This window comes from Lontra canadensis, unplaced genomic scaffold, assembly GCF_010015895.1.
Source record: "Lontra canadensis isolate GAN:19392208 unplaced genomic scaffold, GSC_riverotter_1.0 scaffold5, whole genome shotgun sequence".
Taxonomy (NCBI): domain Eukaryota; kingdom Metazoa; phylum Chordata; class Mammalia; order Carnivora; family Mustelidae; genus Lontra; species Lontra canadensis.
Genome location: NW_022630999.1, coordinates 24,848,115 through 24,864,057, shown reverse-complemented (window position 1 = coordinate 24,864,057; position 15,943 = coordinate 24,848,115). Strand labels below are relative to the sequence as shown.

The 15,943-nt window shown below is 48.2% G+C and overlaps 1 protein-coding gene across 2 annotated transcripts in view; it reads left to right on the top strand.

Moving 5' to 3' along the window:
* Window positions 1–15,943, top strand: part of CCNJL (cyclin J like) — a 50,786-nt gene that overhangs the window by 18,567 nt on the left and 16,276 nt on the right. Inside the window, exons 3-4 of one of the 2 annotated variants that reach the window (XM_032851708.1) lie at window positions 6,403–6,437; window positions 8,244–8,456. In XM_032851708.1, the coding sequence (XP_032707599.1) occupies window positions 6,403–6,437; window positions 8,244–8,456 (248 nt within the window). Of the gene's footprint in view, window positions 1–6,402; window positions 6,438–8,242; window positions 8,457–15,943 lie in introns of both variants that reach the window. The other variant, XM_032851710.1, reaches the window with a different exon arrangement.

Sequence of the window (15,943 nt, the reverse complement as noted above, 5' to 3'; positions counted from 1 at the left end):
GCACAACCTTACAGTGATAAAACGCTAGGCAGCCGCTGAAAACATGGTTTCCGGGGCTATCTTGAAGGGAAATTTGGATACCCTTGTAGATTATGATCCCCTTTTGTGGACGTTTGCACGGAGAAAACATCTGAAGAATCCATGTAAAACTTAACAGGACTTCTCTGTGCATAAGGGATCAGAAGTGATGTTGGTTACTTTTTTCTACTTTTGGAAATTTGTTGGCGAATATATAATTTATAACTAGTAAAGAGGAAAGAAAACGAAAGATCACTGCTTCTGCTTTAGACTTGGGTGGGATCTTGCGTCTTGTATGGACGAAGTGGGCTAGTTAGCATAGTGCTGGCGCGGGGCATGGTCTTATGAAAGGGCTGATTTTCTCACAGTTATGATGTGGGATTGCCAGGGAATCCTTGGGGATACATTTTGAGTGGGGCCTTAGTACAGTGGGTATCTAGTCCCTGCCTCTTTTTCTTTTCAAATTGGAAACACAGTCATTGAAATTCAAACTGGTTACACATTGAATGGTTTTTGTTTTTGTTTTTGTTTTATTTCAGTCGGTTTTTTTGGAAGTTATTTTTAAATTTGTTTTTAAGGTTTGGTGGACATACAGCGTTCTGTTAGTTCCAGCTTGTACAACACAGTCATTGGATAGTTCTGTGCATTAAGCTATGCTCACCATCATAAGTATAGTTACTGTCACCATATAACATTATTACAGTGTATTGACTATATTCCCCATACTGTACTTTTCATCCTCGAAATCTTTTTTCATTGACATTATAGTAGTTTCAGGTGTACGACATAAGGACCGAATATTTGTATATATTGGGAAATGATCACCACAATAACTATAGTGTTCATCACTTCACATAGTTACATTTTTATCTTGTAATGAGAGCTTTTAAGATTGACTCAGCAACTTTCAGATGTATGAATCAGTATTACTAACTAGTCACCATACTGCACATTACATCCCCAGGATTTATTTACTTTGTACTTGTAAGTTTGTATCTTTTGACCATCTTCACCCATTTCGCCCATCTCCTACCCCCTCGCCTGTGGCAACCACCAGTCTATTCTCTGAGTTTGTTTGTTTGCTTGTTAGTTTTTGTACTTCAAGTGTTTTTTAAGAATCCAGTGTTGAAAGCATGAAAATAAAAATCACATAAGATCTGAGCCCTCCAGGGGCACCTGGGTGGCTCAGTGGGTTGAGCCTCTGCCTTCAGCTCAGGTCATGATCTCAGGGTCCTGGGATCGAGCCCCGCATCGGGCTCTCTGCTCAGTGGGGAGCCTGCTTCCCCCTCTCTCTCTGCCTGCCTCTCTGCCTACTTGTGATCTCTCGCTCTGTCAAATAAATAAATAAATAATCTTAAAAAAAAAAAATCTGAGCCCTCCAGAATACTGCTGTGAACATTTTGTTGTCTAATAGTTTTTTTCTTGTCTTTTGTTACAGTTTTTTTTTTTTCATTATTACTATTTTGAAAAACCAAAATAAACTGCTTTGGTAACAGAAGGGGTTTCTCGTAAAGATGGATTCCACCTCCCGCACCTGAACTCCTCACTGTCCCCTGCCCTGTGTCCCATCCTGCTCCTCTCTCCGTATAGGGAGGACTGTATGCTCTCCTGTCGGGCTCAGGTGATGACAGGCCAGTGGCTTGGGAGGGGGAGTTTCTGCCTGTCCTGGTGCCCTTCTTCATCGGTGCCCCCCCCCCCCCCGCCGACTTCCTGCTGGCCATAGAGATGTTGCCCCTGCGCTGCTGAGAGGAAGGTCATTCTGCCTGGCTGGGTTCCTGCCCCTTTCCGCCCACACTAGCTGCTGAGCGCCTGCCAAGTGCCTGCCTAATCCGGGAGGGCTTTACAGGCCGCCCCTCGCAGGCTGCTCTTTTGTTTCTGGAATCCAGGCCCCTCCATAGGAGGGGCTGGCTTCGTGCACCCTGGCTGCTGGCGGCCAGGGCCTTAAGCTGCCTTAGGTCAAAAGTGCTTGGGGAGGAATGCGGATCTTTAAAGCAAAGCCCTTGCAATGAGGACCTTTCCCCCTCTAATTGCATTAGGGAAGGAATCAGCTGCGCCCTCCAACTAAACCAGGGAGGCACGCTGGCGTCCCACACTGTTGTTCATTTCCCAAGGAATCACCCCTCTCTGCAGCAGAAACCCAGGCTCAGAGCCCCTGATTGCATTTGTCTCGGGGTTCTCTGGAAGACCTGGGGTGGGGGGTTGGTTTCCTTTCCTGTGGAGGCCCTTCGGTCCCCCGGCCCCCCGGCCCCCCTGTAAACCAACCCTCAGGTAGGAAGCTTCGTTCCACTGGCAGAAGCAGGTTCCTTTGAGAGTCCAAAGAGCTTTTCACAGAGGCAGATAAGCTCAGTTTATCTGAAGTTTGATTGCCCAGCTCGAGGAAAAGGCCACTAAAGCTTGCTGATTGCCCTTAAGTGCCATGTCCTTTACAGTTGTGGCAGCGTGACCCCCATTTTTTCCGATGACGGCACTGGGGCTCAGAACTCACCAGGTTAATCAATAGTGGGGTTGGGACCCCCCAAGCTGCTCGACTTCACAGTCTATGCTGGGCTGCTCCCCAGTTTGTGGGGACAGGAGTTGACTGGGTGCAGAGAGGTACATAACTGATTCATTCTTGTTCCTGTTTTTTTAAGACTATTTTTTGGGGCAGTGTGAGGTTTGCAGCGGTACTGAGCAGAGGGTACAGAGGTATTCCATACCCCACGGCCCCCCACAGGCACAGCCTCCCCCACTTCCACATGTCCCACGAGGCAGTACCTAGTACCTTTGTTCCAGTCGCTGAGCTCAGTGACACAGTGTCGTCACTTAAAGTTTTCGGTCTGCTTCAGGGTTCTGTCTTGGCAATGCACGTCCTGTGGGTTTGGACAAATATATGATGACACGTGCCCGCCATCATAATAGGATACAGAGTCATTTCGTTGCCCTGAAAATCGTCTGTGCTTGGCCTCTTCTGTCACCAACCCCCAGTCCCCAGCAGCCACTGCTCTTTTTACCCTCTCCATAGTTTTGTCTTTTCCAGAATGTCATATAGCTGGAATCCTATTAATATGTAGCCTTTTCAGATCATCCTCTTTCCCATAGTAATGTGCATTTAAGTTTCCTCCTGCCTTTTTCTGACTGTCCTTTTATACTCATGCCCGTAGTTCTGGAACAGCTGCCTCGGTGCCAGGCACACACCGGACTCTGGGACAGTGGTATAGGCCAGATGGCCCTGGCCCCCATCCTGGGGAGCAAGAGCTTAGCAGGAGGACACGTAAATAAGTAAAATTTGACCATGAAGAATAGCGTGCTCTGAGAACCAGGGGGACCTGATTTGGAATGGTCAGAGGCCAGAGAAAACGTCTCTTAGGAAAGGACATTTATTTATTTATTTATTTAAGATTTTGTTATCTGTCAGAGAGAGAAAGAGAGCACAAGCTGGTAGGGGGGTGGCAGGCAGAGGGAGAGGGAGGAGCAGGTCCCCACTGAGCAGAGAGCCCCAGCGGGATTGGATCCCAGGACCCCAGGATCATGACCTGAACCGACGGCAGGCACTTAACCGAGTGAGCCACCCAGGTGCCCCAGGAAAGGACATTTAAACCAGGACGTGGGTTGAAGAGCCTCCCAGGGTCGCTGTTGTAGGTTTCAGAATCCTGCCCACTTTGGCACCAGCTACTGCTAACTCCCTTGATGTGTATTGTTGCCCGTTCCAAAGGTCCGTAAGTCCATAACTTTCTCTTTCTTTTTCTTATTTTTTTTCTTTTATGCACAAATGGCTTCCTTTGAGAATCTGCTCAAGCCACTGGACCCTTCCCCAGAAAGTATACCGAGGGAAGACCTACAGTGTGTTGCTCTGAGCTCTCTCCTCCCAACTCATCCAAGAGAAAAGTCTAGAAGCTGTTAAGTTTGGCTGAGTTGAGCGGGGAGGGAAGTCCGGACTTTGCACGTCTTCCTTGTTGTGTGTTGGGACTTTGATCTGCCTTGATGAGGGCTATGCAGCCTGTGAGTGTGGTTGCTTCTTGTCGGGAGCCTCCGAGCTCTTGGCGGAGAGGAAATACCCACAGAGCCTGCAAGCTTGTAGGGGCTGCTGGAGGGTGGAGAGGGAAACTGCTGTTGGAGCTGTGGTCCCCCATTGGCTGCTGCTCCCAGCTGTCTGGCCGTGGTCCTGGAGGGGCCCGGGTCTTCACACAAAGTCATCCTGCCGGTCTTAATGCCCTGCTCGGAGCCCTTCCATGGCTCTCTGGTGCCCTCAGGACAGGCTAGATATTTTAGCAGGGCACATAAGATGGGATTGTGTCCACCATCCCCGCCCGCTCTGTCCAGGCACACCCTGCCTGTCTCTCTGTTCCAAGTGCTTTGGATTCCCTGGGCAGAACACCTGTGTAGCTTTGCAAGTGCTGTTTTTCCTGCATCTTCAGCAGGTCAGTCCCTAGACATCCTTCCAAATCTTGGCTGGATATATCTCTCCTCCTTGAAGTCACCACTGACTGCTCCTTTGTACTGAGAGGCTCAGGGCATTTGCTGCTCACCATAATTAAGTCCCTCATTCCTCCCTAGCTCTCCCCCTCCCTGCCTTCATTCCTTCCACAACTGGGTATTGGGCACCTGACAGTGTTCCCCAGTCACCTCAGGGTGGTGACAAAATGGTGAGGAGCCAAAGCAGACCCAAACCCTGCCCTCAGGGGGTTTGAAATCCCATGTTGGCCTCATAAATTCATCATAAATTCATCAGTGAAGATGAATAATACACAAGTCAAGTCTTTCCTTTAAAGAATTTAAACTGATGATAAAAGGGCATCTCCATTATTTAAACAAACAGAAAGATGGGGGAGCCTGGCTGGCTGGGGTGGTGGAGCTTTCAACTCTTGATATCCGGGTTGTGAGTCCAAGTACCACATTGGGCATGGAGATTACTTAAAATGAAGGGTTGAGAAAAAAGATATATTGAAAGTCTTGTGGTCTCATATCTGTTGCAGATTAAGTAAAGCCTGGGGTCTCAGGACTTTTTCAACCTCTGTTTCTTTATGTGTAAACATAAGGGAGAGGTAGTAATTTATTCACCTGGGAGCACCTTCTGAGAGCGGAGCTTCAGGGTTCCTGGCCTCTGTGGGGGAACGCGCCAGAGGAGAAGAGGTCCCAGCATGCAGGCTCAGGTCAGGCTTCCCTTCACTGGGAAGGCCTCGCTCCTCAAAGGTGTGCAAGGCAGTCACTGCCCCTGGCTTTCCTTTGTAGCATGGGTCACAGCTTGAACTTGTGTAATTGCCTTATCATTTGATTTCTAGCTCTCGCTTACTGGGCCATAAACCTCGTGAGAATGGGTGACGTGTCCATCTTATTCTTTTTACAACAACTGTATTGAGATATAATTCATATGCCATAAAATTCACCCTTCTCAAGTATACAGTTCAGTTGCCTTTAGTGCATGCAGAATTGTGCAACCATCAACACTATCTAATTTCAGAATATTCTCATGATCCAAAGAGAAACCCCATATCCACTAGCAGTCACCCCCCCATTAACCTCTACCCACCCCTAGCTCCCAGCAGCCAGTGATGGACTTCATGTTTATATGGATTTGCCTGTATTGGGTATTTCATATAAATAGGACCACAATATGTGTCTTTTATGACTGGCTTTTCTCTACATAGCATGTTTTTAAGGGTCATGTTCGTGCTCTTTCTTGTGGCCAAATAATATTGTACGGTGTGGATATACTGTATTTTGTGTACCCATTCATCAGCTGGTGCACATTCGGGTTGTTTCCATTTGGAGGCTACTGCCACTGCCGGCTGGCTGGGTCCCACAGTGGGTCCTTAGCTTCTCACAGGATAGATATCAGACGTGAGCCAAGAGGAAGTGAGAGCAGTTTGGTGGAGACCTAGAGCAGATAAAGTGTGTCTGGGAGACTTAAAGGAAAGAAGAGTGAGTCTCAGTCTTTGCTTGTGGTCTGGGTTTTTATTGAGGATGGTGGTCTGGTGTAGTGTCTTCTCAGGCATCCAGGAACAAAGAGAAGTGTTTAGGTGTCTGCCAGAAGGCACTTATGCCCTGGACCCAGGGGTCTCGGTGACTCATAGGTCTTGGAAAACCGTTTAAGATGACCCTGCCTCATCACTCTTTAGATGTTATCTGTTGTGCTGAAAGACTCAAGAAATCATTAACTCCTTGACCTTTACAAGGAGGACAGCCATTATCTGTACTGTAAGGTGTGTGTGTGGTGGGGCGGTAGGTCCTAGCAAGAGAAGAGGCAACAAAAAAAGTAGTCTTTCTTAGGGTCCTTCTAGTTTCCCTAGCGCATGTTGGCTAATGCTGCTAGAAGCTTTCCTATGCAAGTTTTTGTGTGGCTGTATGTTTTTAGTTTGTTCACATCCTCACCAACACGTGTTTATTTTCTGATTTTTGTTTTTACAGTGGCCATTGTGGTGGGTGTGAGGCGCCCTCTCAGGGTGATTTTGATTTGCATTTCCCTAGTGACTAAGTGTTGCACATTTTCTCATGGGCTTATTGACCATTTCTGTGTCATCTTTGCGGAAATATCTATTCTGCCCTTAGCCCATTTTTAAATTGGGTTCTCTTTATTGTTGAGTTGTAGAAGTTCTTTGTATATTCTGGATACAGCCTCTTACTGATCCATGATTTCCAAACATTTTCTTCTATTCTGTGGGTTGTCTTTTCACTTTCTTGATGTTATCTTCTGAAGCATGAGAGTTTTAAATTTCGAAGTCCAATTTAGATTTTTTTTTTCTTTTGTTGCTTCTGCTTTTGGTGTCCCTATCAAAGAAACTGTTGTCGAAGTCCTAAAGATTTTTTTCTGTTTTCTTCTAAGAGTCTTACGGTTTTAATCTTACGATTAGGTGCATGTCTGTCTTATTCTAGATTATATCCCCAGTGCCTGGAATAATGTCTGATATATAGAAGGTACTTGATACTTACTGAGTCAGATGAAGGAATTAATATGTCTTAGATGAAGGTGCCTGGGTGGCTCAGTCAGCTAAGCATCTGCCTTCAGCTCAGGTCATGATCCCAGAGTCATGGGATCAAGTCTGGCTCTCTTCTCAGTGGGGAGCCTGCTTCTCCCTCTGCCCCTCTCTCTTTCTCTCAGAAATAAAATCTTAAAAAAAAAAAAAAAAGTTAAAAAAAATCTCTTGAATGAATGAATGATCGAACAGATATCTCTTGTCCCAGAACTGTTGCTCCCTACAAGGAGCCCCAGGGCTAGGCAAGCTGCATTACACAGGTGAGGGGCTCCGGTTTGTTTTAATCTTGCCCCCAAGGAACCGGCTGTGCGTGAGCTCCCACGGTTCCTTTTCTGCCAGCTCTTCCTTGCCCGTTTTCCCTCCATGTTGTTTCTCTTTAGTTTCTCGACTGGACAAGATATAGCTACAGCATTTTCTCAATAAATCGTGTCTGGCCTACTTTAGTTAAATTGCAAATAGGGTAGGTATATAAGGAAATTTTTCCTGTCTCAAAAATCTTGGTTGGTTTGATACTGCTTTTGTTGGCTTTTCTGGTGTTAGAGAAATACATTCAGATAACACAGCAGTGTCCAAATTACAAAGTAAAAGTTGCCTCCTGGCGGGGAAGTATGTTTGGAATTTACTTGTGGGAAAAAAGTGTATGTACAAGCGGAGAGCACGAAGATAAAATGAAAACTAAGGAATCTGGGCGAAGGGTATTTTAGGAGTTCTTTTACTCTTATTTTAACAGCTTTTTGTACATTAAATTTTTTTTGAAAGTTATCTCTCTCAGTCCCACCCACAGAGGGAATTAAGCCAGGGGACCCTAAGAGGGTCTTGTGTTCTGGATGTTTACGTTCATTTTTCATCTGCTCCTCAGCTGTTGAGGAGGTGACAAAGGGGAAGGCCAGTGACTGAGCAGGCACAACTTGGTGAAGTAGTACAGCCAGAATTTGGGTGCTGGTCCCCGAGCCCCAGGCCTGTACATACTCATCCTTTCCCCAGGGAACGACTGTCTCTGGGGCCTGTTATCTCTGTCACCTGCCTCTGTCATCATATCCTTGGCACGTCACAAGCCTGTGCTCACTGAGGACAGATGGGAGGTGGTCCAGGGGTTTCTGGAATGCGGGGGGGGGTGGCTACCATCCTGGTACTTGAAGGAAAATGGGTTATGGAGGGAATTGCTGCCCCCTAACCAGCCAGCAGGCGGGCCCTCATGTCTCGCTTTCCCCGGGCATCCGAAGCGCTCAGGAGGCAGCCCTGACAACCCCACCCCCATCCTGCCTGTCCTGCAGGAGCTGAAGCTGCCCGCCTTCCGAGCCCACTCCCCACTCTTGAAGAGCCGCCGGTTCTTTGTCGACATCTTGACCCTGCTGAGCAGCCACTGCCAGCTGTGCCCCGCGGCCCGGCACCTGGCCGTCTACCTGCTGGACCACTTCCTCGATCGCTATCACATCACCACCTCCAAGCAGCTGTACGCCGTGGCGGTCTCCTGTCTCCTGCTCGCAAGTATGTGCCCTCGCGGCTTCCCACCGTCCCCCTCCTTGGAGCCCAGGTGCTCCCGAGGCATTTCACGTTTCTGAGGTCTTTGCATGTCTTCTGTGTCTGTCCCTTGCTGAGTGCAATCTGTAGTCAGAATAGTCAACATTTTCTTCAGCATCAGTAATGTCCTGGACTAAGCCATGAGGATTTTCGTAGCAGATCTAAATGAATCCGCACAGTAACCTTGGAAGACAGATACTTGTAGTCCCCCCCCCCCATATTACCGAGGCACAGAGAGATTAAGAAGCTTGTTTTGGGTCATCTAGCTTAGTAGATAGCAGCCAAGATTTGAGCCCAGAATGGCACAGTGCCAGACCTGTTCTCTGAAGTCTGTGTCCCCTGCTTCCTGGCATAGGGGCTCTGAATATGCTGGAAGGGAAACCCGAGCAACCGCTCTTCTTAGAAATGTGACTGCTTGACCGGGGCCCAGCGGGACCCACTGTGTGGTCACCAGGCCCGGGCACTGGCCGCCTAGGATTTGCGTCTTTGAGCAAGGCCTCACAGAACACGCAGTGTGGTTTTGACCTCTGTCTGTCTGCCTTGGTGGAGATGACCACGTGGCTGTGCTGCTTGGGTCATGCACTTAAAACATGGTTTTGTCCCGCCGTCCTTCCCTGGTTTACCAACAGTCTGAGGAGAGGGATCAGCTGTTCAGGTCCTGTCTGTCTGGCCTCGTGCATCTCCGGCCAAGCCCCCTGCTGTCGTAGAACTTTGCACACAGCACATGCTCTCTCTTCTGCCTGGAGAGCTTCCCCCCCACCACCACAAATCCGGCCCACCTGTGTGGTCCTCATTAAATGTCACTGGGCCCTGCATCCCTGAGAACCTCCCCCCACTGCCCTCATGAGATAGCCCTGATACATGTTTCCCTGCATCAAATACATTTCATTAATACCCACCTCCCCTGAGAAACAGCTTCAGGGAGGGTAGGGAGCTGAGTACATCACGAGGCCTCCAAAAAAAAAAGTGTTGATGGAGTAAAGAAGTGAATGGAGCTAGGGATTCCTTTTGTGCTGGGTCCTGCGCTTCTCCAAGGTGGCCATCTGTGGTCATGACTCTTCCTTGACATCTAGTGCTTTCTGCATAGAAATAAGTCAGATTTGACATTCTCCTCCATGATATGTAATCGTCCTGTTTTATTATATCAGCCGCTCCCAAATCCTTGAGTCCCACGGGTGCCGCAAGAAGATGGTACCCGTTTTCTCCTGTGGCTTTGTCTGCTCTTGGCACACTGCCATGAACCCCTCCGGGCGTGATCACCCAGTTCTGGAAGCATGGCTTTCGAGTTTTAAACACTCTTGTTTCCCGCCACGGCACCATCCACTTGCTGTGACTTGTCACCAGTCATTTCGTGGCTTGCAGTTTATAGCCGTCCCTGTTTGTTATTTGCTTTCCCTTTTGCCAGGTGCATTGGCTGTGTTCTGCAGAGAGGGCAGCCTTGGGGGGTGGGAATCCGGCCTGCCTGTTCCTTCCAAGTCCCAGATCAACATGCCGCTCTCTTCCATCTTGGGCTTACAAGGCATCCCCGCCAGCCTCAGCCTAGGGCAGAACGGGCATCGCGTTTCAGATGGCCCAGGAGGAGTCTGCGTCGTGGCCTTTGGCCTGCTGCTGTCTGTGATCTGTGGGCTGCATCGAGGCCCCATGGGGGCAGGGGACTTAGATTTCCACGGGGCCATGCAGGCTGTCCCCCAGCATCTGTCTGGGGAGCTGGGACGTGAGGCACACACTGGAGACTCCTTTGTGCTGCTGCCGCCATGGTGGAGGGAAGGGGGCCTTTCAGACGGAGAGGCAGACGCCAGCCCCCCCACCCCCATGTCTGAGGGGAGCAGCCAGCCTGGAGCAGCAAGAACGGATTTCGTAGGACACCTGCCATATGCTCAGAGGCCTCCGGAAAGAAAAGTTTCCATGACAGCCTGAAATCCTATTCATTGCGCCCTCCCCTCTGCCCAGGCTGACTGTCGGCCACAAGGGGGGGTCACCTTGCCTCAGGAAGCTTTGAGTTGTGCTAATTCAGTACCAAATTATTCTCAAGAAGAAGAGCTGTGGTTCCTGTCCCTGCCTTTCAATTCTTTGGGTTTTATCTGCTTCCAGATAAGGGCCTTGGCACAGATGGAACCTTCTCACCTACATACAGTCCCTCTGCCCTCATAAATCGGGTCGGTCAAGGGGTCCATGTCCACAGGCCAATGGAAGGAGGTGGGAAAAGCAAGAGCCCATAGGTTGTTTCATGGCGGACAAGTGGCACAGCTGCCCCTTGGTCTTCCTGTGCCTGAGTTAACTGCATTTCCTATACAGGAGAGCACCCCACTCTAATTATAGTCTGGCTATAAGTGTAATTCGGGTAGAGAGGCTCTCTCCACTCTCTCCATCTTATACAGCTTCCCACCCCCTCTGTCTTTTTGTTAGTGTTGCTGTAGTTGCTTAATTAAAAGGATAATTTGACAGCCTGGAGACCCCACAACTTCAGGTGAGTTGGCTTTGACAGGACGCCTTCACTGTCGTCCCAGGGGCGACAAGCTTTGTTCTTTACCGGTCCCTTTCTGTGTGCCCAGCCCTGGGCCAAGCACCGAACGATCTTCCCAACTGGCTTATGTGGTTGTGTCATCATCTGCCCATTCTAGAGGCTCAGAGAGGCTGAGTAACTTGCTGAGGGTCACGCAGCTCAGAGTTTTGTTTATTCTTAATTGGGCTAAAATTCATAACACAGTGTGAAATTTACCATCTTAACCGGTATAAAGCCTACCGCTTCGTGCTATTTAATACGTTCACACTGTTGTCCAACTGTCCGTCCCCTCTCTTTAGTTCCAGAACATTTTCATCACCCCGAAAGGCACCCTTGGATCCACCAAGTGGCTGCTTCCCACTCCTTCCCACTCCCAGTCCCTGGCAGCCCCTCATCTGTTTCCCGTGTCTCTGGATTTGCCTCTTCTGGATACTTCCTCTGAAAGAGTCACACAGTCTGTGAGCTTTTATGTCTGGTTTCTTCCCTTTTTTTCACTTTTCAGGCTTCATCCAAGTTGTAGCACACATCAGTGTTTCATTCCTTGTTGCGGCCGAATAACATTCCGTTGTAGGATGTACCACCGCTTATCCTTTCATCTGTTGATGGACATTTGTGTTGTTTCTGCCTTTTGGCTGCTGTGACCAGTGCTGCTGTGGACATTCACTACCAGCTTTGTTTGAACACCTGTTTTCAGTTCTTTTAGGTGTAAACTCAAGAGTGGAATTGCTGATTAGAATTGGCTCTTCAATGTTGAACTTTTTAAGGAAACTCAAGAGTTTTGCTTTTGCCTGGCTCAGAGATGACTGGGTGTTGAGTCCTTGGCCCCAGGCATGGAGCAGCCTGAGGTAGGAAAGAGGATGGGCGGAGCACCTGGGTGGCTCAGTGGGTTAAGTGGCTGACTCTTGGTTTCAGCTCAGCTCATGATCTCAGGGTCCTGGGATGGAGCCCTGCCTCGGGAATGGAGCCCTGCACTGAGCATGGAACCTGTTTAAGATTCTCTCTCCCTCTGTTCCCTTCCCCCTTGCATGTGTGCTCTCTCTCTCCCTGAAAAAATTTAAGAAAGGGGAGAGGGTGGGAAAGAAAATCAGAAGAGCCAGAGGTATGTCCAGGGGGCCTTTTTGCTAGGACAGTATGGCCTTAAATATAAGACATTATTATGATGATTAAAAAAAAAGTATGAGATACATTTTTATAAAAAATCCAAATAAGTAGCACTTGTATAAAAAAATTTGTTTCCCCCAAACCTGTTGTCCTGTTGCCACAATTTGCTGTGTATACTTCCAGACCCAGACTTACTTGTGTTTTTTCATAATTGGGAAAATAAATCTATTTTTATTCACAAGGAGGAAAAATGAATCCTAGATTATACCCCTATGAACTGCCCAGTAAGCAAAAGTTATGAGATTCTCCCTTTGTCCCTTCTTTTCCTTTTGTCTTTCTCTGTAACCCTAGTTCCATCATACTTTCTCTTCTGGACCGTGAGCCCCATCCTGCCCCTTGCTGACTACTTCTAGGAGAAGCTAAGGGTGACACGTCTGTCTCTTGGGGTAAAGTTCTGACTTCTAGGTTTTTGTAGGTGAGGCCGAATCCTCTGCCACCCTTCATCTCAGCTATCCTCCTCTCCCCAGGAGAGGGCGGCATCAAGCAAGAGGGTGGTCATGTGCCCTTTTTGCAAGACACTGGTCCCCCTGTGGGGCAGGGTCCTTTAGCCCAGAGTGAATCTGCCATGCTGTGCTATATGTACCCGGAGAAAGGCTCATTTTCCTACTGTACATTTTTGTTTATTTTTATTTTTTTTAGAGATTTTATTATTTATTTGAGAGAGAGAGAGCACGTGCACACAGGAGCAGAGGGAGAGGGAGAGACAGTCTCTAGCAGACTTTACATGCTGAGCTCAGAACTCAAGACGGGGCTGCATCCCATGACCCTGAGATCATGACCCAAGCTGAAACCAAGAGTCGGATGCTTAACTTTCTGAGCCACCCAGGTGCCCCTTTCCTGTAGATTTTTAAAACTAGAAATGGTATATTCACTGGGGCAGTGAGATCCAAAGAATAAAGTAAAAAACATGTTGCCCATCCCACTTGCCAAAGATAGCTTCTGGTGGTAGTTTCTTCTCTCTTTTTCAAAACCGAGCTGGTGTATTTTTTAGAAAAGTTCTGTGCATGTACAGGCACATGGTTCTCATGATTCAAAGATTCTGTACTTGCAAATTTTCCTATTCACTAAAATTTATTTGTAACCTCAAAAATCTGTATTTACAGAACTTGGGCGGTCATTTGCAGACACGGGCAGTCACCCCGTACACCCTGTGCAAGTCCCCAGCTGAGGTCGAACAACGCAAGGCTCTGGCTTCTTGTTTTCAGCTCTTGTACCTACAAACGAGGGTCCTTTTCTCTGTTTAGTGCCACACTTCCTCGTTTTTGTGCTTGTTGGTGGTTTTACTGTCCTCAAGGGACGCCTAGGTGGCTCAGTCACTTAAGCGACTGCCTTCGGCTCCGGTCATTAACGCAGCGTCCTGGGATTGAGTCCTGCTTGTGGGATCCCTGCTCAGTGGAGAACCTACTTCTCCCTCTCCCTTTGCCTGCTGTTATAACTGCTTATGTGCTGGCTGTCAAATAAATGATTAAATCTTTAAAAACTTAAAAAATAATACAGCCCTTAAGGAGCTCCTGGCTGGCTCAGTCATCTGAGGGTCTGATTTTAGCTCATTTCAGCTCAGGTCCTGATATCAGGGTTGTGGGATCGAGCCCTGCCTCGGCTCCATGCTCAGCGAGGAGTCTTCTCTCCTCTCTTTGTCTACCCTCCCCACAAGCACATGTGCTCACGTGCTCTCCCCCTCCCCCACCCCGTAAATTAACTAAGTGGATCTTTTTATAAATAAATAAATAAATAAATAGGCCCCACGCATCCTGCTGTCTAGCATTCCTGAGCACAAGGCTGTGATGTGCCATACAAAGAAAACAATGTGCTGGATAAGGTTTGTGCGGGCGTGAGTTCTCATACTGCCGACTGTGGGTTCGGTGATAATGAATCAGTAGTATATTGACCAGAAATACACAGGTTCTGCATTGACCGATTGATGAAAACGTGACGGAGGCTCAGAGGAACGTGGTTCTGTGTTTGCTGGTACAGTGTCCCCAGGGCCTTGATAGAACACAGCTTCTGTGAATAACCCGAATGAGCCGTGTCCTTACACAAGGGGGTTAGTACCAAAAACCCGTTCTTTGTAGTCCATGAGGGAGCGTCTTTCCTGTCGGTCTGCAGGGTTTACCTTAACTCTCAATCGATCTCCGAGTTCTCCGTGTCATAAACACTGCCGTCTGTGGGATGACTCCTGTCGGTGGACATTTCGATTGCTGTTCATTGTTTTCGCTACTATAAATAAACAGTATGACAGCAGCTCTCCTTTTGCCTATAGCTCTGCTGGTGTAAGTGTGTCTGTGAGAAGAATGCCCCGCTGTGCCGTTGCTTTGGTCAGAGGTGTGTGCACTCTGTGCATTTAAGATTTGGATGGGTAGTCCTAAATTGCTTTGCAGAGGCTTTAACTAACAGATGATGAGATCCCTTTTTTCTTAAATTGAGCTCAATTTGTGGGAGCCTTTGGAACCACGCTTCTCCACCTAAATAAACCACCAGAAGGGGAGCAGTGTCCCTCCCCTTTGCTGGCCCCTCACAGGTGTCTACTTGTGGCTTTTCTTCTGTGCTCCCAGCAAGGGGTACATTCATGTCCCACCTGTCTGCCTGTCCTGTCCAGCATGCCCAGATGAGACATGAGCTCCCCAGACCCAGTGGATTTTAAGCCTCCTTAAGCCAGAAATCAATAACCTCATCTCTTAGCAAAGGTACGGATAGAAGCCATTGCCTGTCTAGGGCTTATGCTCTGGACCTCAGGAAATTCTAGGAGAAGCCCTTATCTCTCCCAGTCAAACACCTTCACTCCCCCCTCAGTCACCCCTGCATCCCTTCCCTCCCTCCCCCTGCTTTGATTACTTAGCAACTGCTGCTTCTTCCAAGCAGCTTCTTTGACAGCAGGGCAAGGAGGGTGGGATGGGGTCTCTGTTGGAGATCTGGAAACTTGAAAGCAGTGTTAATCCCTCCTGATAGACAGGAGTGCAGGAAGGCCTGAGGAGGTTAAGCACACAGCTCTCCCCCAAACTGGGAATGCTTGAGATGCCTCTAGGGCACTGATTGTAGCCAGTAGATGCAAAGGGGGCCATTTTCCCAGGTGTCCTTTTTTTTAGGTGTACTTTAGACAAAGCTTAAGATTTATTTACAGGATTAAACCTTTGGAAGGAAAGAAATATGGCTGCCCCCCTTGCAGAGGTAATTCGTGTAAGGGTGATTAGTAGCAGGGGCGCCTACGTGGCTCAGTTGGTTAAGCGTCTGCCTTCAGCTCAGGTCATGATCTTGGGGTCCTGAGATCGAGTCCCATGTCAGGCTCCCTGCTCAGCAGAGAGCCTGCTTCTCCCTCTGCCGCTCCCTCTGCTTATTAGCTTTCTCGCAAATAAATAAATATTTTTTAAAAATACAAAATAAATTGGGAAAAAAAAAAAAACTTTGAAAAGAAAGGTGGCTAGGAGGAGTACTAGCATTTCCTCCCTGCCATGGCCTTACATTTCAGGAATCGGGATGGTGTTGACATTCCACATGTGCATTTCATGTGACAGCCATCGATTATTTCCTCCAGAAAGCTGCAGCAACATCGATGTGAATCTCCTGATCAGTGGCATTTCGCTGGCAGCCACACAGCATGGGGCGCACTGGGAAAAATGGCCTGTCTCATGAGGGTCACACCAAGTACATCCAGGCCCAGGGCTCTGATGTTGCAGGGAAGTGAGTGAGGACATGGTGACTTTCCATTTCCTGTTCCAATCTCTGCAGGCTGGCAGGCTTAGTTAGAGCCATTTTCAGCAAAAGGATTTTGGGTGATGTGTCGGTCAGAAAGCCG